Genomic DNA, 22,755 nt, shown 5'->3' with positions numbered 1-22,755 from the left:
ATTTATGTTTGTGAAAACTTATAATTTTACTTCAACAAACATATACAAAAAGGCAAAAAAGAAAAAGAAAGAAAGATAGATAGATAGATAGATAGATAGATAGATAAAGGAAAAAAGAAAAAGGAAAAGAAAAAGAAACGAGTCTCAGGGACCAAAATAAAACTATTCAAAGCCTTTCTAATGAACTTGCTTTATGAAAACCCAGTTTACCTGATTCAGCCGTCTTCTCAGCATCAGCCGAAAGGCTCATGACTTCTATTAAGCTTTCATCATCAAAGTCATCCCAAACTTCATTTCCCAGGTCTAAGTTCACACTGGAACCATCTGAAGACTTGCTCTTTTCTGCCTCTGCAGCTCTGTGGTTCCCAGGTGTGCTGGCATGTCTGCTGACCATCCCTGCTGGTGGGGTGTTTGTATTTGAAGCTGTCCAATAGTCCCATCCAGGAAAATCTGTTGTGTGTGCACAAGAGTGTAGGCACTTGTTGGAGCACAAAGCACATGTTGTTTTAAACTGATGTGTGAGACCCATCCTTCAGCTGCTGTGCAGAACTGAGCAGCAATTTTTCAAAAGCACATGCCAAGTACTGGGCATATTGCTCAGACAATTCTTTTTACTGGATTACAGGTACTGAGAGGGCCACTAAATTTAATTTTAGGTAGATTAATTTTCCCATCTTTTCACTGAGTCTGTGTGTGTGATATGTGCATGAGGGTGCACATGCCCCAGTGTACTGGTGGAGGGCAGGGCACAACTCTGTGGAGTCAGTTTCTCCTTCTACTTTCTGTATAGCCTGAGGATTGAACTCAGGTCTCTAGATTTGCTACCACAAGCTCATTTACCCACTGAGCCATCTTACCAGCCTCATAATTTTAATGGATTTTAATTCCTACTGTAAATAACTTTGTAGCAGCCCATTCCACAGTATTTCCCATACTGAAAAATGTCAAGAACACAGATAATAGCACATACAGTATATCAGGAAGTTTAGTTTTTCAGCACTATCATCTTTGTTTTTAACATCATTTCTTTCAGTGGAATTTATTTTAAATTATCATAAAATGTTTAGTATAAAATCTACTAGCAGTTTAGTAGTGTTTGAAAGATTTCTGAAAATTTAACAAAAATTTCTCATAAGACAGTGTGAGCCTGAAGCAGTATTCCCCTCTGAGGCCTTCCCACTCGAATGTGCCATGCTCTTCATCTGTCAGCTGAGCCTATGGCTACAGCTCCCATTCACACTTCTGTGTGTTGTCACACACAGTAGGACACTTTTGTGTGTTGTCACACACAGTAGGACACTTTTGTATGTTGTCACACACAGTAGGACACTAGAAACAGAAATAGTATGAGAGTTCAGGGCAATGCAGTGAGAAGAACAGTTAGAGTGGGAAAGACCTCTTTAAGATTCCAACCATGTAAAGAACAGTTGTAGCCCTCCCTCTCAGCTTGATGGCTGTGGAGCAGGAGAGCTATTCTATGAAGAACAGCAGCCTGAGAGGCCAGACAGAGGAAGATAAAGGGCTCACTGGGGCTACACAGGCAGGCATGGGTCAGAACACGCCAAAGTAATTGTCACCTTAAGATCTTTCTGTTCTTATCTGCAAAGACAACCACTGAAGATGCTCTCACACAAAGACTAAACGATCAGATGCTGTTTGATTACTTGGAATATCTAAGGATTGGAGAATAATAGACTGAAGCAGGCAACGTGTGAGAAAGGTATAAAAACAATACCTGGAGATGAGTGTTAAAGCCTGAGAATCAGTAAGAACAGCAGAGGAGAGAGCGAATGTGTGCCAGCAGCATGACACACACTGGGGTTTGTGCTGAGCTAGGTGAAGAGTGAGAGATTAGAATCATCCTTTCTCTCCTATTAGCAGCTCAGAAAAGTCACGCACTGATCTAAGGAAAGAGAGAAGCAACAGAATGCAGTACAAAACAACCAGAGTTTAGATGTGGGCACTGCTAACTGTGAGGCAGCTATACTCAGGAGGGTGGTTAGAGGAATGGATTTGTTACTTACAAAAAGACAGACGTACTAATTATCAGGAGTTAGCTACTGATTGAAGATGTGGCTTAGAAGGTATTGTGTAGAAGTCTGTAGTAAAAAGAAGAGAGGGGGTAGGGAAGGAGGGAGGAAGTGAGAGACAGGAACAGGAAGCAGAGGAGGAAAGGGGAAGCAGGGAGACAGAGACAGAAGGGGATGAGTCCATGTGAGACACCAGTCCCACAAGAGACTGAGATGTGAGCAACCCACTGAACCAGAGAGGCCTTCTGCAGGCCAGAACAGAAGTGTTAGGTCCTTCAGAGAGCTCTCACCGAATGGAGTGCTTAAGTCACTCCAGGGCCCAAGAAGAGCAGTCCCAAAGTAATGATAAAGAACCTCAATTTTAGTGAGGGACTAGTGACCAAGATGGAAATAAGCAAATGTAAATTGTTCTCTCAATACTTTTCAGTTTGACAAGAAAGCAAGATAAAGATAGAGACCACAGGACTCTGACTTACTATCGTCATCATCGTCATCATCGTCATCATCATCATCATCATCATCATCATCTTTCTAGCATGCTGGACTTTCTATCTGTAGAAGCATCTTTCCTTTCCTTTGGGGGAAACCATACCTTTGTCATCCTAGGTGATCCTGGTGAGGTACCTGGCTTCCCCTGGGGCCACAGGGACAGAATGTCTACTCCCCAGCTATAGAGATTGATCCAAGTGACTATATTACTCAAAATAGACTAACTGGAATGAATTTAAGTCTGTACAGCTACAAGAGAAAGCCATCTTTTTCTACTGACGTCGGTAAACTGAAAAGATTAAAAACCGGGAGGACTTGCCATATAAGTAAGTCTATTTAATACATGAAGCAACTAACAAGAAGCATAGCTAAAAGATTCAGAGAAACCCGGAGGTCTGATGGGATCATCTGAGTGCCTGATTTAGCCAAGATTAAAGCCAGATGCCTACTTGGACTTCCAGTGTGCATGCAGATAGCCACTTGGCTTTGTGTAAGTCCCTTTGTGTAGAATGTCAGAGCACTTATCAAACAGGTCATGGTCAGCGAGATGGACGCTGGGGCTGAAGAAGGCAATGCTTAAGCATATTTACAGGTTCAGAGGAGACAGACAGCAGGGAGCAGACAGTGTACGGGGGCGGCGGGCGGTGCACTGGGGCGGAATGCGCACCAGGAGCGAGGGGAAGGCAGTGTGGACGACAGCTCCAAGCGAGGCAGGGTATGTGGACAGGCATTTTCTCAAAAAATGAACCAAAACCAAAAAAGTAGACTAGGAAAATACTGGATAGAGAAGAGGAATAACTGGCCTACTAAATTCCCAGAGAAGGCATGATTACACAGAATTCAGGTTAAATCTTAATAGAAGAAAAAAATAATTCTTTTTGAGACTAATAGAGGGTTAATGATAGATGCAAAATCAGAAAAATATGTGAGTTGGGTGAGGTGGAATGAGATGGTAGGGATCTGGCAGAGTTCATACGCTCTAAGTTCAGCATTCAATTTTCTACTGATAACTAAAAGTCAATTTCATTTTCTAGAAATGGCTTGGACTGGGAATCAGGAGATATGGAATCTATTTCTGGCCCTGCCATTAATTAGGTATGTGATTTTGGGCAAGTCATTTAATCTCTTGGAATCTTGGCTTTCTTTACTGTAAAATGAGAAACTGCACAAAGGTCCCTTCCAAATTAAATTTTATGATTCAAAACGCTTCCTCATATAATTTCTAATACTTTTTTCTTTTTCTCTTTGTGAAACTGCAAATCAGATAATAAAATTGCTATGTTTTTCTTAAAACATTCTCAAAACTTAACATATGTTTTGACAATAAAGTCTAATGTGTGAAAATTATAGTAAACATACTAATTGCTACCATTAATAACACCAGATTTTACCTCATGATTTTATAAGCAATATCTCATTTAATCCTAAAATGTCTAAAATGATCAGGTAGGAGAATTGAGATGAAGAAGGTAAGTATACTATGAGGGGTTATAGTGAATGGCAGACTTAGAAGATGGGCCCAGGAAGACTGTTTCTAGATCCTGTCAGCTTCACTATCTTACACATGGCTCCTTCTTCAGCACCCACTGTAGAGCAAGAGCACAGATGTTCCTGAGTCAGGAGTCTAGATGAGGCTCTTGTGTCATACTATAACCAGAGTTTAGTATGAATGGACAGGAAGTAAAATGAGAGACTATAGACATGCAGGAAGGCAACCAGAGGGAAGTATTGGCTGTGTGTACAAGAGCAGAGAATAGTGTGGCAGTATAGGGAGGAATCAAATCAGAGAGCTGTGGGTTGAAAAAGATAAAATAAAAAGGTTGGGAGTGTGAGCTTCCTGCTTTCTTAGTTAGGTAAGTTCTCTGATTGTCCCAGTGAGATTTTGAAACTTCTCTGATCCCACATTGGGCTCAATGGCAGTCATGAGAGGTAGCAGATACTCTGTCCATACTATCATCTAGTTATCTGTTTAGTTATTTATTTTGTTGGGATCAAATCTAGGATGTCACTAGGCAAGCACTGGACCACTGGGCTGCATGTACAACTACCTAGGATCTTAACCTGTGATAAAGGAAACATAAACCCTCAAAAGTGACAAAGCCAATGCTGGATGTGAAGATGTTCTCAGGAAGCTGCAAAGCTCATGGTTCCATTTACATTACACACAGCCTCCTGAACAACAACTCATGGATCGTTACCTCTCATCACCTCAATACATCGTGCTTTTAACACAAGCCCCAGGGAAACAACACTAGTAACAAGAGGACCCACAATCATAGTGCTAAAGAGTCCTTACGTATTACTGCATTTGTAAAGATAGGCACAGATAAAGAGCAAATCTAGACTACAAAATTTCTATGCTTCTATTGTGAATGCATGTGTGCATGTGCATCCTTGCATGTGTGTCACGCGCCACAGTGTGTATGTGGAGGTCAAAGGACAACATGCAGAAGAAGTCTGTCTTTCCTCCAAGTAAATTCTGGGATAGGTCATCAGGCTTGGCAACAAGTACTTTTACCCACTAAGCCATTTTACTGGCCTCAGGATTTTCATTTTAAAGATCAGGCTAAGACCCAAGGAGTTTAAACAATTTCCCCAAGGTCACACAAGTATTTTATGAAACTGTAATAATAATCCATAGAATTATTTAAATTTCTGAAAATATTCATCATTTTAATACTTGGTTAACATAAGACTTTCTAATTTTCCCAGTTCCTTCTCACACTATCTTTAAATAAAATAATCAACACTTTGTATAGAAGATACTTAAAAAAATCTTTGGTATACAGCAAAATAATTTAAAATAGCCTAAAAAGTTTGAAATTGGTTCAATAACCCAAGAGAAAACTGTTGTTAGTTAATATCTATAATCCTTTTAGATGCTGGATTTTCAGTTAAACAGCTTGTTAACCTTAGCAACATCAAACTCCCTCACAACTCAACGGCAACTGCAGCTTACCTTTGTCACAATATTCAGATGGTCCCTGTTGAACTTTTCCATAGATTTCATGCTGATTCCTCTGTTCTAATATTGGCAATTCATGTATGTTTAAATATTTTGATCTTTATGAAGATAAACAAAATGATAAAAAGGAAGTATAATGAATTTGCCCTTGGAAATTACTTATTCATATAAATAAAAAAGCAAAGTTTATTCATTTTACAACTCTGTGATGAACTGCAATTGGCTTGGAAAGAAAAGGGTAAAAACAAGTGTTTTATGGAAGAGGCCAATACTGAGTCATATTTACATGTCCCAGTGATAGGTCATCTTTACACGGCCCAGTGGATACATGCCATCATCATACAGTCTTCAGAAATCTGATAAGGCTACTGTCAGTTTGATAGCAGAACTCAAGATCTCTGGAGTAGTGCTAGGATCTAGACTTCTGATTGGTCAGGTCTTGTTCTATAATGGTTGGTAAATAAATAGAATGTCACCCTAGCAGTTACAACTCTACCTGACCCCTCCCTGAGAGATGTTGACAATTAGTATTGACCAGAAGGAAGAGGATCACTTTCTTCAGTGAGGCAGGCACAGGTAAGTTGCCTGTGCTCCGGTAAATAGCTTCTGCCCCTGTCCATGCAAAGGATCCTAGTTTAAGTAGTAGAACACACACACGAACGTGAAAGTAGAGGAGGGCACGTGGGAAAGAATGTTTCAGAGGGAGAAGGGGCATGGGTGAGAGGGGATAGGAAGTGAAGGTACTGAAATTCATTCTATGCAAGGATTAAACTGTCAAGAATAAAAGATGTTTAAAATGCAGAAAAGAATATCCTAAGCTGTATAGGAAATTACATATACAATATTCTCTTCTTTGCATCATGATATAAGAAAAAAACAATGAATTATCTATCATCTTTGGTCTATTGATTATTAACTGGAAATATGAGGTCTATTTTTTTATTAATAAAATTAAATAAATATCATGGACTGAGGTATACAATTCTAATTTCAGCACCTGAGAAGTTAAGGCAATAGGATGGTAACTGTGAGACAAGTCTAGACTATATAATTAATTCAAGGCTGGCATGGGCTACACACCAAGATACCGTTTCACAGCATCAACCAGTAAATAAACAATATAAAACAGCATGAGATAACATTATTTTATGAGCCAGGTTGTTATGAAGGTCAAAAGATATATTGCACAAGCAAAATTTCAAATTATAAAGTATTTTTCAAGTCTAAGGTATTATTAGTATGGAATGAGCACCTGCAGGGAAAGATTAGACTGGGTATACCAACATGGGCTTCCTTGTAAAGCACCTCTTGTCTCTCAGAAAGCTGAGAACCAGGGGATGACATAAGGGATGGGTGGTTTCCTAGGAAAGAGGAGATTCAAGAAATGGCAACATGAAATACCTAAACCCTGTGACTAACTCCCCTTGAATAGGTGGCTATCTGGAGGAGCAGCATTAGATATTAACATTATATTTGTACCTTGATATACTGGAAAGGGAAGGCCTTGGAGTAAAACCAAACTCTTTAAGGTCCACATTTTGAGATTTGTTCATCTGTATCTGTGAATAAAAAATGCCATTCCAATTTCAACTATCACTTTCACAAATAAACCAAGTAGCAAAGTTATTGCAGATAAATAAAGTCCAGAAATCAATGAATTAGGAGAGTCTTGGGCTAGTTCTCAAATATTCTTCTCAGACTCTTCTTAAAAATAGACAGTTTTTGTTTGTTTTAATTCACCCTTCTCTTCTCACTCTATATATGATGTATGATGATATGAAACATGATACATGATATATGACATACTGTCGGAAAGATCTTTTGACTTCCATGCCTTAAATTACCACATTGCTATGGATGACTCTCAAATTTATATTTCTATTTCTGTTCCCTTTCTTGTCTGATTTCCAGGTATAGCTAACTGCCTCTAGGGCACCTTTATGTGGATATCTTGGTTTTTCTACGGTGTGGTATTTGAAAATTGAACCCAGAATTCAAGTGAGAATACCCCCGAGGCTCATGTATTTCAGCACTTCATCCCCAGCTGGTGGCATTGTTTAGGAAGGTTTATAAGGTGTGGCCTTGCTGGAGGAAGTATGGCACTGGAGGTAGGCTCTGAGAGTTTAAAGAATCCTGCCATTTCATGTTGTGTTCTCTGCTCCAGCTGCCATACTTACTGCCTGCTGCCACACTCTCCCCATGTTAAACTCACCCTCTGGAATCATAAATCCAAATATGCTCCTCTGTAAGCTGCCATGGTCATGGTATTTTTATGACATCAATAGAAAAATAACTAGTACACATACTTTAGGCAAGCACTAAACCACTGAGCACTTTACTACTTCCAGCCCTAAATCCAGTAGTACCTGAATTAAGTCTATTCTGTCTCGCCCAACTTGATTGCCCTTCACTCTCCCTACTCTAGAGGCCCAGCTTTTCTCCCAGTTGATCAAGCCAGAAAGATGGACATTGACTTTGACTGCTTCTTTCACCTTGCCCCAACCACCAATGAAGGAAGTACCTCTGAAAAATGTTTTAACCCCAGTCACTTCTCTATTGCCTACGCACTACCCTAGACTACCACCATTTGCTTCAATTCCTGCAAAACAACCTAATGAGTTTCCATGTGTCTTAGTTAGGGTTTTACTGCTGTGAACAGACATCATGAGCAAGCACCTCTTACAAGGATAGAATTTAATTGGGGCTGGTTTACAGGTTCAGAGGTTCAGTCCACTATCTTCAAGGTGGGAGCATGGCAGTGTCTAGGCAGGCATGGTGCAGGAGGGGCTGAGAGTTCTACATCTTCATCTGAAGGCTGCTAGCAGAATACTGGCTTCCAGGCAGCTAGGATAGGGGTCTTAAAGCCCATGCCCATAGTGACACACATACTCCAACAAGGCCACACCTCCTAATAGTGCCACTCCCTGGGCAGAGCATATACAAACCATCACACCATGTTCCTATTTTAAAAAAATCTTCTCTTTCTCTTCATTGTAGCCAGAATGATCCAACTCTGAACACATCATTGATTAAAGCACCTTAATATTTCTAAATAGTTTGAGGGTGAAATGTAAATCTCTAACATAACAAAATGGTTTGCATGATGTTCTTATTCTCCTCTTCAGCATCATTGCTCACTACTTTTCCAGATATACTTCAGCTACTTGGAAGACCTCTCTGCTGTCACCAGATACTCCAGACCTTAAACGTAGTCCACTGCCCTCCATCACTATGGTTGTTAGCGTTCTCTGTACCTGGATAGCCCTTCCTTTCTGTCTCAGTCACGTCTGTTAGGACCATCACTTCCTGGTTCATCAACTATGTCTTGTGTGCACTCTTGATCTAAAATCAGGTACCTTATACTTCTGTCACAGAACCACTTGCTTTTTTTGTATTCTTTATTCAACCATTAATTCAATGAAGATTGAGACTAAATATGTCTTACTTATCAATATACTCTGGTATGCTGGCATATCCTCTATTTTTAAAAAGATGGAAAGAAATAAGAATATTGAAGAAAAAGTAGGAATGAATGAAGGGAAAGAGGAAAGAAAGGGGGGAGGGAGAACATAAACCATCACAAACTCTTTCCTTCCTTTCTCTTCCTTCCCCTATTTATTTATTTATTTATTTACTTATTCATTCATTCATTCATTCATTCATTTTTGAGACAGGATCTCTTCGTGTAGCCCCGGCTATGTCCTGGACTAGCTCTGTAGACCAGGGCTTAAGGAGAGGCTATGTGTGACTAGCCTTCCAAGCAGTAGACACTCATTGCTTCACTGCTTGGAAGGAAGGCTCTTGTTCATTCATAGCCTTAGGGGCAAGAATCCAAATTTACTTCAGAATTTCCAGCTCAGTGCAACTCAAAGTCAAGACAGGACAGGATTGCCTAATTCCAACTGCTGCTGAACCACGTCAGGCTCAGGCTCCTTTTCTTGTTCTCTGGCTTAATTAGCTACTAGACTTGGGGAGAAAGGGATTGCACAGTTATGTTCCAAAATAGATTTATCAACTGATTATAAATTATGATCATTCCTAGTCTAGCCCATTAAGACTTTTAAAGAACACTGTAGATATCTACTTTCCTAAGTGACACACAGGACAAGTGACATTTGCATTCAGTTAACTGCAGAACAAAGGATAACCACTATTAAAACTCACCTTGAGTCGCTTAGCTGGAGGAAGAGAAGAAACAGCATCTCTGCTTTTTAAGTCAGACAGATATGAAGACATTGCTGACTCTTTAACTTCTGGCTTTTGTGCAACTCCAATTTTACCTATTAAAAGAAATCAAAGACTCTTTTCTGGTTGTTTCTGTTTTTTAATGCAGGTCTTTGTTAAGCACCTCAATGGCCTCTGGCCTTCAACTCACAATCTTCCTGCCTCAGCCTCCAAAGGAGTGGATAACAGATTTGACCAGATGGCCAGTAAAATTTTAGATTTTTTGTATTACATTTTTGTTAGTATTAAAAAACAAAACAAAACTAAATGTCTTTGAAATGTCAAAGCTAATGCTTAGTTTTTTCATGTTGTTTTCCCCTACCACAAAGGAAAACTTTTTGGAAAGTTTTAAGTTGAATGATATAAATATCATACATAGAAAATTAGCATATTATTAGTATTCACTAAATATACTTCTTTTTTAAATTTGTTTTTATCCTTGTGTGTGTGTGTGTGTGTGTGTGTGTGTGGCCAGAAGAGAGGGTCACAGCCCCTGGAACTGAAGTTGTGGACTACTGCTGTGGGTGACTGGAACTGGACTCAGATCCCCTGCACGGATTTTGAAATAATTCTAACAACACTCACAGCAGTCATGTCCACAAGCATGTTTATTTTTACAATGATGATGGCATTCTCGGTTCCCAGGTTTTTTGGAGGCAGCCATTCCTAAATTAATATAAGACATTCATTTGTTATTATAAATACTATTATAAATTTAGTACAAATACTTTCAGCCCATTGTTTTTTTACAAGATAGTATCAAGAATACAACTTTCACATTTTTAAAAAATATTAACCTATACAGTTTTTCAAAGGATATTTCTAATAACAGTCTCTGTCCCACTATCAAACTCAGCCAGCTTTTCAGATGGAACATCTAGCCGCCTATAGCTGCTTTCAACTCCTCTAATGTAAGTACAACCAAATACAGCAGAGTATCGACAATAGATTTTATGCTTATGGAAGTAAGAATGAAGACACGGATTTTAAACTTTGTTCTGTACTTAAGACTGAGCATTTGGAAACAAGCGATTCTCACAGCATTTTGAGGGCATCCTGAGTGGTTATTAAATAGGACGTCATATAAACTTAGTGAATTATAAACAAATATTTTAGGAACATAAAATTTGCTACAAGAATTCAAAGAAAGCAAAGAATACTTCCAGCTTGGTGTCTCTAAGCTGTAACAAATGTATCCACATATATAATTTATTAATCATACATATTATATTGATATAAATTAATTAATAATATAAAATAATTATATATAAGTATATAAAGTTAATAGCTGAGCATATGTGGGTTTTCTGTATTATTATTGTACTAGGGATTGAGCAGAGGTTCTGTACATGCTAAGTAAGCAGCCTACCACTGAGCTGTACCCCAGCCTGCTTTTCCTACCTTTTGTTTTGAAAATTCATCTAAGTTGCCTGTGCTGGCCTTGAATTTCTAAGCCTCCTGCCTCAGTTCCCCAACTAGAACTGCTAACAGGCCTGCCTCATTTACTATGTTTTAGTATATTTTTCTTGGTCTTATTTCTGACTAGTAGCATTGAGGAGGAGAGAATATTTTAATTGTCCTTATAGGATAGAAGGGTCTGTAAACAGGCAGGGGACAAGGAGAACATATTCCAGATAGAGGTGACTGTAGTCAAAGACTGTGGGAACCAATCCCTGCCTGCTTTCTGCTGGAACACAAATGTTAGGTGACCTGGAATACTGTAGAACATTGAAAACCTTTACAACCTTCCTTGGCCTGTTTGTTTTCAGTGTCCTTGTTCAATCCTCTCAAGTCATGGCACAACTAGACACTTAAAGTCTATCTGTAGCAGTCTGGAGAAATGGGTGAGGCTTCTTACTACAAAGGCAGGCATCTGATCTCTTTGAGATGGTTGGCATGTTAGGTACTCTATGGTTTGGATATGAAATGTCCCCTCAAGGCTCAGGTGTTGGTCCCTGACTGGTGACTGATGCATGCAGGCTCTTGTCCTCTGTGGACTAATCCATCCAGGATGGTGCTAGGACATGGGGTCTTAGCTCCGTAAGCTTTCAGAGGAATCACTCTGAAGGCCTTATCTTCTACTGATTTCTACTTGTTTCTGTCTGCTCCTAGATGTCATCGATAAGCAGCTCTGCCCTCCCACACCCTGACCCTAGGGCTCACTCCATCACCACAAGCCCAGAACCACTGCAGCTAGCTAGCAGGAGCTAAAGCTGCTGAGCTGAAATAAATCCTTCCTCAGTTAAACTGTTTCAGGTGTCACAGCGACAAAATCTGTATAGCACTGCATTAATCACTTGTCTTGATGCTGTAACAAAATGTCCGACAACCGGAGACAGACAGCTCAGAGGTTAAGAGCATGCACTGTCTCTCAGAGGACCCAAGCTCACAGAAGCCAGAGTGACTCACAACAGCCTGTAATTCTCACTCCAAGGAGACTCAATGCCTCTGTCCTCTGTGGGCACCTGCATTCACGTGCGCATACCCGAATACTGAGCACATACACTTCCCGAGACCAAAAGTGTGTTTTCTATGTGATTGTAATCCAGTCAAATTCACAGTGAAGATTAACCATCACATACAAGTGCCAATAAAGTATTAATAATAATAATAATAAATCCCTGGCATCTGAAAGTAAATAGTTGTACTCCAGTATTCTCAACTGAACATGACTTGGAAAATACAAGCAGCATTCAGATAAAGTCATTTTGTAACCACAGTGAAAGATAGAAAAAAATTTCTGTGTAATTATTTCTGAAACTAGAGATAAGAAAATGTCAAGAACTACAAAAATAATGGAACATCCCCATCTTCTGGCTAATACAGATGTCTACTATACTGTAAAAAAAAAAGTCTATTTTTAAAATAAAAAGTGTTAAGGCCAGGTGTGGTAGTACAGCACTCTGGAGGCAGAGACAGAGGATCTCTGAGTTCCAGGCTAACCTGGTCTATATAATGAGTCCCAGGACAGCTATTCCCCCCCGCCCCCAACATACATACAAACCCTGTCTCAAAAAAACCAAAAATTTGTTTATTTGTGTGTGTGTGTGTGTGTGTGTGTGTGTGTGTGTGTGTGTAGCCAAAGAACAACTTTCTGGAATTGGCTTTCCCCTAGCTCGTGGATCCTGGGGTCATTTAGACTGCACTTTGTCCCCAGCGTGTGCATCTAATCACAGACTTGCCTTCGCTGTGACTAGTCCTGTCCTTTCGTCTATGGCCTATTATTACACGTTACAGTGCAGATTGATGCTTAATTTCCAGGAGGCTGCTATTATGTTTATTACGTTCTAGGATTGTCCCATTGATTGGTCTTTTATCCACTTTTGTTTACTTTGAGGGTTTTACATGCTCCACATTTTCCTCAACTATCTGGTCATCTTTAGCTGTCTTCTACTACTGTGCATGTGAGAAACTTAAGTCTTAGCAGATGCAGACTACATGCTCAAACTATGGGCTCAATATACAGAAAATTGGGAGATTCTAATCTCTGTAGTCAACTTCCAGAGCCTTTTCTCTCAAGCACTCTGCCTCTAGAGTTATGGTAGCTGTGCTGATTCTACCCTAAAGGGTTCATTTAACTCATTTAGAGAAAACCTACTATTTAGGAGATGAAATGACTAGGAGGAAATGCCTTGTAAATTGTTCTTTTGTCATAAAGTCTCTTCATTGAAGACTTTCGAGAGTTATGTTTTGAAAAGTGGCCACAAGGTGGTGCACCACCACACTGTATGCAACTATGCTCCCCTTAGCAGAAATAAACTGAGGTCTAGAAACTTGACAGGAATTCTGGGGAGTCCCAGTATTTCAGGGCAGGAGTCCACGGTTTTGTCAGTAGTGAGGAGTGTATGTTCTACCTATTGATGAAATATTGTTTAGCTATCTCTTAAGTGCTGTTGACGGGTGGTGTAATTCGTTCTGAAGCTCCTTGGCTGTGTTTTAGTTTGAATGGCCTCTGCAGACATGACAGGAGGTAGTAAGTCTGCTATTACTGTGTCAGGACCCATGTGACCTGTGACAGTGAGGTAGGGAGTCTCCTACTATCACTGTCAGGACCCATGTGACCTTTGATGTTATTACTGTTTATTTCAGAAAACTGTGGGCCCCAAGATTCAGTCTACGTTGGGGTACACTGTGCGAATGTGTGTCTCTGCATACTCAATTGTTAATTCTGTTCCAGCAGAGAACTAAGTGCTGGCAGAATCTTGGTATTGTTAATCCTATGGCCCATCACCTGTCTCATATTCTGTAAATACTTGTTCTTCCTCACCTGCCTAAGGCAGTCTAGAATTGTATCTGATTGGCTGTAATAAAGAGCTGATGGCCAATAGCTGGGCAGGAAGCAAAGGATGGATCTTCCAGACAGAGAAATCAGAGGTGGGTACGATGGTTTGTATAAGCTTGGCCCAAGGAGTGGCAGTTTGGCTCTGTTGGAGTAGGTGTGTCACTGTAGGTGTGGGCTTTAAGATCCTCATTCTAGATCCCTGGAAGGGAGTATTCTGCTAGCAGGCTTCAGATGAAAATGTAGAACTCTCAGCTCCTCCTGCACTGTGCCTACCTGGATGCTGCCATGCTCTCACCTTGATGATAATGGACTGACCCTCTGAACCTGGAAGCCAGCCCCAATTAAATGTTGTCCTTTATAAGAGTTGTTTTGGTCATGATGCCTGTTCACAGCAGTAAAACCCTACCTAAGACAGAGCGATATTCAGCCAGCAAACAGAGGAACCAAAGCAGAGCACAAGAAGTAGAGCTGAAATGACTAGAGGCAAGCCAAAAGGATTAGGAGCTAACCTGGTACGCCTCAGTAATACCAAGATGTATAGAAGTATATACCTTATATAGCATATGAGACAGTAATTCCAACATCAACTTAGTAATTAATGCATGACATTAGTTTTGTGTGTTAAGTATAGCTTTAAAAAATTTATTGTTTACAGACTTACTTACAATCTTGTTTCAGAATATAAAAGCAGAAAACTGAAACAAGTTACTAGGTACATAGTAAAAAAGTTATGAGTTGATTCTTGTTTAAGGTAGCTAGTGAGTACCACTAGGCTCATCACACACTTCTGTCTACATCAGTGTATGCTTAAAAATTACTCATGATAGAAAGTTAAATAAAAAGTTCACTTCCACTCGGCTCTGCTTTATCAGGTCTGTGGATTCCCACACATTGCTGTTCTTCTCTAGACAATGGTCCTAGCAGTGAAGTGCACATGAAGAGGAATAATGTGTATAAAAACTGACCAAATTATCTGTTCCCAATTATCCCCTTATTTTGAGAAATATGAATAATAAGAGAGAATTCCTAGCATATGTTATTAGTACAATATGTTGTCATTATTATATGAAATTCAAGAGAGCAACAATTTGAATGAAATTATCCTGTAGTAACACTCCTCTCTGGTCATATCGATGTTTTAATAGAAAGCAGAAATGAATAGTGCTATTTACCTTTACTGGATCCTGCTGCAGTAGCTCTATCTGAGTATTCAGAATGAGAAATACCTGATTCTGAGCTTCTTTTTATAACTGTTTGACTTAAAAACTTCCTGGGTCCTAAATAAAAGACTGTAAATTTCTGGTGAATGTCAAGACCAACTGAAAAGAAAAAAAGATATATGCAAATGCTTATTAAAATCACACTAAGTCCTTCCACACAGCTATTTCTTTTCATATCTCATATGGGTATAGCACTAGAGCTAAGGAATACAGAAAATTAAAATGTTTTGAAAAGATTAAAATATGACAAATGAAAAAGTGCACATCTATCTTAATAAAAGTTAAAATTCTATAACTGAAATTTAACTGTCTTAGAAAACGATGGTTTATTAGTAAACAAAAAAACTGAATTATGCTACGTATATGAAGTTATCCTCAATGTTTATTCATAGTAAGTATATCATTATTCTGTACCAGCTAGCATAAAGGAAATAATTAAATGCTGTCACACTTTTATATTGCTATCTCCATTATTTCAACTAACTTACCATAATCAGAACTAATTAGATTTATGCTGAGATCTTCTGATGTAAGAGCTCTCTTCACATCAATTTTTTTAACCCAATTTCCACTTTTTAACAAGACAGAATCCCTGAAAAACAGTAATGTATAATTTAACATGATCCAAACACTAGATGAACTAGCATATTGATTTCAAGGACTAGTTTTTCTTAGGATAGGTCCTGAATAGTAGTAGAAAATTACTGAAAACTAGTTTCATCAAATTCTGAGAGGAAGAACAATGTATCAGTGAAGATTTTTTGTTTGTTTGTTTCTGTCCTCAAACTTGCTATGTAACTAAGAATGACCTCAAACTCCTGATCCTCCTGCCTCCACCTCCCAAGTGCTGGGATTATAGGCATGTTTGACCACAAATGAGAGTGGAACTACCTCGACTCAAATTATTTTACCAATAATTTATCCCAAGTTGTACTGACTCATTTGAGTCCAAATAGAAATATATAGTTGTTATCAGTAAGACATGAGTTGCTTCTGAATCAATACAACTTAAGTGTGATTGTGTACAATAACTTCAACAATCTTTTAAATGGAATTTGAAATAGTTTGTATCTGATATTGGCATAGACAAACAAGAAAAAGCTTACTATTGAACTGAATTCATTCTCATAGTCTCCAGAAATAAAGATTTGTAGAATGGCATGTTCTAAGTGTGCCGGGGTAGTTGGAGAAGGGCAGTTACTGTGAGAAGACCGTCCTGTTGCCCAGCTTCTTTAGAGATCTTGCAGGCGTCCTCCTGTATCCTGACAACTAGGAGGGCAGGGATTTAGAGTCTCTGCCATTCCTGAACTTAGTACTGTAGTAGCAGTGAGTGCAGGCTTTGACATGAGAACACTTAGGGTCAATCTAGACTTTGTTGTCAACTAGTTACTAGTTGCTGGCATATGTGACTGAAACCTTTGTCTCAATGTTCTCCTCTAAAAAATGTGAATTATGATGCATCTATCTCATAAAAATACTAAGCCATTCAGTATTTGGAGCCTACCAAGTACTAAAAGAGGGCTAGCAACCACACAAATTACTACCTTTAGAGCTTACTTATGACATTCTGAGGGGAAAAAACAGTATCTAACAACAGCTGAAGAGAAAATGATGAAACGGCACACTAGAGGATGAGGTATGTAGAAGGGTCTTTCCTATACGGTTGATCTGATTGCCTCTATTCTGTAATGGAATAATGCTTTAATACTGTAATTGAGTTACAGTGGCTGTTTACATGTTAATTTGAAAAGAAGGATTATATTCTGAGTTGAGTAGAAGACTGCATTCAAGGAATAGTAAGGCCATAAAGGATGAAATGCAGCAGAATCAGAAAGGCCCCAGAGTCCATCTTGTTACAAATCCTTCCATGGTGACAGACTTTATAATTTCTTCATTTAATTCTAAATAGAATGACCTAAAGTAACACATTCAAAGTTAGTATTATTCTTCCTTTTCTTGGGGAAAATGTGCCACACTGTTACATCAGGAAACTGTAATTGATTAGTGGTGATCTAATTACTGTATCTTCTAGTAATAATTTCATGTACAATATATTTAAAAATGAAGTCAAGTAGCTATTTCACAATTACTCACATAATTTTGTGCTTAAAAATGACCTGGTTATCTGCATCACCTATGATTAAGGAGGCATAGTGAAAGTCTGGTGCTGTTCTTTTAGTCTGCAGCTGCTCAAAGTTTCTTAATATAATGGTCACCAGTATCTCTGCCTTGGTATCACTGTATCTTGCAATCTTCAAAAAACAGAATAAGTATTAAATGCTTTAGAGTAATCTCATTATTCATACTCTGCTTCAATTGTAGTAATGGAAAGCTTTATTTTTAAAGACAGTCAAAATACTTAAGGAAGAGAATATTCACCTGCTCTACCTGAAGCTCATACTTTGGCAGATACATCACAGCTTCTTTTATCTGGGTCCCGAATGGCGGGTGTCTATTTAAAATCTAAACATATTTACATCATTATACTCTTATCACAAACACTTAAAACTCTTACTGAAATATTTCTTAGACTTCACAGGTTTAATAAGGTTTCTCACCACAAACCTCTGTAATTGAAATACTTATGACTATGAATAAGAAACTATTTTTGTGTGTGCTATATATGGTCATGTGTGTACATATATGTGTCTGCTCATGGTGAGGATACAAGAGACTAACACTGGGTGTCTTCCTCAGTTACTCCCCACCTTTTCTTAGGAGACAAGTGGCACCTGGTACCCAATGACTGCACAGGACCACAAGACCACCACACCCAGATCTTCCTGCTTTCACCTCCTAAGAGCTGAAGGTATATGCATGTGATTCTGAGTTTAGTTTCTGACATGGGTGCTGGGCTCTGAACTTGGATCCTCAGGCTTGTGTAGCATGAATTTTACTGACTGAGCCATCTCTCACATCCAAACAAATAGTTTTTAATAGAAATGAAGACATTACACACTGGGGTTTGGAATTTAAATAGAATTCAGTAATGCTGGGAACAAAGAATACTACATACCAGTTCAAGTTCTCTTGCATTTGCTTCTTCTATTTTTTTAAAAGAAGTCAAGCCTGAATTTACCATGGTATTTGACAATGATATGCCTGTGGGAAATTAATCAAATTTAAGTTGTTTTAAATGACACCTAAACAAACATTTAGCAACTACATTAGCAAACCCTTCTTTTAGCTGGAGATGTAGGTTGGTGGTAGAACACTTACCTAGCACATATAAGGGCCTGGTGTCAATCCCCAGGGCTGCAAAAATTAGTTGCAAATCAACCCTTTTAAAAAGATCCAGTCAAATATCTAAAGGCTGTAGTGTGTGCATTGTTGAGTATGTCCTCCAAAGACTGTGTCCAAGTCACTGCCCCTCACTGTGGCAGTGCTGAGCAGGTGGAAGATTTGGAAGGTAGGTCCTGTGGGAAGTTACTAGGACTCTGGGGCTCAACCTTCCTAAGTGGACTTGACCCACATAACCACTTCCAGTTAGCGTCCTTCCCCTCATCTCATACTGAGTGTTCCTCAGTCACATTTGCTATTCTTTTGTTTATTTGCTTTATTTTGTTCATTTTTGCTTTGGAATACTTTTTTGTTTATGCTTTTAGAAACTATAATTTAAAATTCATACCCTCTTATGATAAATTTATACAAATCCTGTTTAACGAATACTTTAAGAATTGTGTGATTTGAAAACATGACCTACTTTTCTAAGATATGCATTACTGATGAAGGTGTGCCAGACATCTGGTGTTTTACCTCTTAGGAGTCTCTCTTATTCATTCTTGAATCATACCTTCTAGTATAAATAATTGCTTAATATTCCTTTGTTTCTTTCAAACCCATTCCTGATTTATATTTTATTTAAATCACTATTGAAGTCAAGTTTTATTATCTTATGTTTCTCATGATTCTTGGAATGAACTTAAATTTTATCTTCTGTTTAGAATCTTTCAGGTTTGGTTTCTAGGCTCACTTCCTCTTTAATGTTCAGTGGTGCTAAGTACTATGTGAAAGCGGATAGGTGTTTCATAAATCTGGGAAAGACAGAATACAACAGACACCCATGCTATCGCTACTCTAGAAAGCCACAAAAAGCAGCCTGAGCAGAATAAAACTTATCAGAGGCCATTTAACTAACTTCAAATCTTTCTGTAACATGCTGTTTTCTAAATGGTATGGAACCTCCTTTTCAAATCTTGAGTGCTTGTCACTATAGAACACAGGAAATTTAGTTTAGGACATTTAGGCCTTCAGTGTGATGGCTAATCTTCACTGTGAATTTGACTAGATCAAGAATCACCTGGGAAGAGCTGAGTGTCGCCCTGGTGGGTGAGAGCAGAGCTCTGGCTGCTCTTCCAGAGGTTTCAATCCCCAGCACTCACTTGGCTGCTCACAACTATGTGTAACTCCAGTCTCAGGGGAGCCAACACCCTCCTCTACCTCCAGGGGGCACTGCATGCAAATGGTACACAGACACACACAGGCAAACCACCCCAAACACACAAAATAATACAAAAACCCAAACCAAAACAAAACACCTAGGATACACATTTATGGGTGTGTCCATGATGGTAATTCCAGAGAGGCTTAACTGAAGAAGGAAGACCCACTCTGAATGCAGGTGGCACTGTCCCATGGTCCAGGGTCCTACACTGAATACAAAGGAGGGAAAAAGCAAGCCAGCCAGGCACCAGCATTAGTCTTTCCCGTTTCCTGATTGCAGATGCCAAGTGAGCAGCCACAGCACACACTCTGCTGCCAGGCCTTGCCCACTACAAAGCTGGTTATCCATCAAATCGTGAGTCGTGATAGTCTCCTTTCTTAAGTTGCTATTGTCTGTTGTTTTGACACAGCAATGAGATAAGCAGCCAATACAGTGAACTTTTCCAACAGGAATCCCTACTTGGTTTTGATTTTACTGGTGAATCCCACCATTATCCCAGCTCCCAGAACTTTTTGGCCAGCTCTGTTACTCCCACTGACTTTGAATTTCACAGAAATTAAAAAGTAGGGCTTGCAGAGCATGGCAGCTCAGAGTTCTAATCCCAGCACTGAAGAGGCAGGAAGATCTCTGTGAGTTTGAGGCCAGCCTGGTCTATATAGTTAGGAATAAGCCAGCCAGAGAGACAGACAGACAGAGACAAAGACAGACAGACAGAGATACAGAAAGATTTAAAACATCTTGCTCCAGATCTTTGTTCAAAAGTAAGAAAGCTGTGGTTAAAGGGAAGGCTCACTGGCTAAGAGTATATACTGCTATTCAGAGGACCTGAGTTTGGTTCCCAGCACCCATGCTGGGCAGTTCACAGCTGCCTATACTCCAGTTCTAGGGCATCTGACACTATGCACTCTTTTTAAAAAGAGTTTTAAAAAGTCCCCCAGGAGACTGAGACAGGAGGATCTCAAATTCCCAAAAGCAGACTTACCTGTATAGCTAAGCTGTAGAGTTGTTTTCGTTAAAAACAGAAGAAACAAAAGGGTTGTGGAATACTCAGTACAGCTTGTCTGGACCTGGGTCTGATCTTTAGCATTTAAAAACAGACAAACTCAAAGCAACCAAATGGCAATCCCTAAAGATCCACCACATAGTTTTTTGTTTGGCTAGGTGTTTTTGGTTTTTGTTTGTTTGTTTGTTTGTTTTTCTGGTTTTGTTTTTTGGGATCTTTTGAGACAAGGTTACTCTGTGTAGCACTGGCTGTCCCGGAACTCACTTTGTAAATCAAGATGGCCTCAAACTCAGAGATTAGCCTACCTCTGCCTCTAAGTGCTAGGATTAAAGGCATGCACCACCATGCACAGCTGTTTGGCTTGTTTTGAGACAGGATCTCATGTATTAATAGTTCAGGCTGTCCTTAAACTTATTACCATAACAAATATTGCCCTTGAACTCCTGGTCCTTAGGCCTCTGTATCCTGAGTGCTGGGATTATAGGAGTGTAATATACTCCTGTACCACAACCAGCTTCTATAATATATACTTCTTAATGTTCCCAAGACATACACAAAACAAATAAGGCTGTCGATCTTGGCATTATTAGGAAGTAAGGTCACAAAGTAAAGATAAGAAACTGGGAAAAAAAATACCAGAATTCTTTAGTCTGGGTACAGTTTTTATGGCATGTTGCAGTATTTTAGGGCATGCCCTGTACTACATCCTAAAAAAAAGTAGCCAGGAACAGCCTTCTGTCTGCAGAAGTGCTATGACAGACACTAATATCCTGCTATTACTGAAAACAGAAATAATTAAGGTACAAATAAATGAATTAATCTTCTAGTGTACACAAGACCCTGGGTCTGATCTTAATAGTTTTATATCTTGTCATTAAGGACACAGTAAGAAATTAATTATAGAAGAGATAATATCCCATAGTCATCTAGTTACAAAAATAAAATTTATTGTCAATATAAAAACACGTTTCAAAATGAAAATTTAAAAATTAGATTTTGTAGCAGAATTTTCCCCTAATTGATTAAAATAATAAATACAAGAAGTCAATCACTGGGTGAGAAGGAGTTGGGACTTCCAGGTATGCGAGAGGAAGAGGGAAGGAAGGAGGAAGGAATTTCCTTTTGGTCTGTGGGAGCAAGGTACACACTATGTAGACCAGTGGCTGTTAGTTCGGTGGTGGAATCCACCAGGAGCCACCACTAGAAGATTTCTTACTTAGAATAGTTGGAGAATTTAGGATGCTAGGTTCTGTGCCCAGCGATTGTGTTATCTGTTGATTATAAACTAAGATTCTCTGATGTTTTCCTTCTGCATCGATTCAACTGAGCTCCAGGGAAAGGTAACCCTGGCAGAACATGGGTTTGCAATTTTGAAGCTCTGGAGAGGCAGAGCCAGCTTTGGTGGGACAGGCTTTAGCAAAAGGGAAACATGTTGTCTCAGTACCAGGCTGGGAGCAGACTGAGACCGCTGGCCAGTGCCTAGCCAGTGACAGTGTGGATTGGTCTTTAATATTACATGCTACAAGATTTATCATGTATTTTTGTATTTGGTTTTACCACTCAGTTGATGTACAATAACTGATTGCTTTGTATTTGTTTATATATTTGTGTGTGTATGTGTGTGGAACACACGTGTCGAGGTCAGAGGAGCAGGTTTTCCCTTCGTACCATGTGACTCTGAAGGACTGAACTCAGGTCATAAGGCATGGCAGCAAGCACCTGTACCCACAGAGCCACCTCATTAGCCCTCTCTCTGGTGATCATGAAAGTAAGAGCAAATAAAACCCCAGTTCTCAAATACAAGTGCAGTACTTTAAAAAGGCATATATTCCTTAAAAATGTACACTCATCATAAAATAATATTATTAATAGTAAAATAAAAAAAGAAATTGCAGACAATGACAAACAGCCTGTCTGTCTTGATACCTACCAATTTTATCCAGCTGTTTAGATACATGTTGAGAGTTTTCCCAGAGTTTACACTTAAAACATTTAGCTAAAATCACACTGTTTAAAAGCACAACAAACTTCTTTTCCTGAGCAGCCACAAAATCTGACAACCCTAAAAAAAAGTTTCCAATATTAAATATAGTACATT

At 39.1% G+C, this 22,755-nt stretch overlaps 1 protein-coding gene across 1 annotated transcript in view; it reads right to left on the bottom strand.

Moving 5' to 3' along the window:
• Positions 1-22,755, bottom strand: part of Hfm1 (helicase for meiosis 1) — a 77,362-nt gene that overhangs the window by 6,599 nt on the left and 48,008 nt on the right. The window contains exons 25-35 of the mRNA XM_028782420.1: positions 22,588-22,719; positions 18,227-18,312; positions 17,590-17,673; positions 17,305-17,462; positions 15,699-15,802; positions 15,163-15,309; positions 10,294-10,374; positions 9,649-9,764; positions 6,964-7,043; positions 5,479-5,582; positions 211-324 (exon numbers count right to left, since the gene is read on the bottom strand). Coding sequence (XP_028638253.1) covers positions 211-324; positions 5,479-5,582; positions 6,964-7,043; positions 9,649-9,764; positions 10,294-10,374; positions 15,163-15,309; positions 15,699-15,802; positions 17,305-17,462; positions 17,590-17,673; positions 18,227-18,312; positions 22,588-22,719 — 1,206 coding nt within the window. The remainder of the gene's footprint in view (positions 1-210; positions 325-5,478; positions 5,583-6,963; positions 7,044-9,648; positions 9,765-10,293; positions 10,375-15,162; positions 15,310-15,698; positions 15,803-17,304; positions 17,463-17,589; positions 17,674-18,226; positions 18,313-22,587; positions 22,720-22,755) is intronic.

The sequence above is a fragment of the Grammomys surdaster genome, unplaced genomic scaffold, assembly GCF_004785775.1.
Source record: "Grammomys surdaster isolate TR1022 unplaced genomic scaffold, NIH_TR_1.0 751, whole genome shotgun sequence".
Lineage (NCBI taxonomy): Eukaryota > Metazoa > Chordata > Mammalia > Rodentia > Muridae > Grammomys > Grammomys surdaster.
Note: the sequence above shows the minus strand (reverse complement) of the source record. Positions and strands in the feature narration are given on the sequence as shown.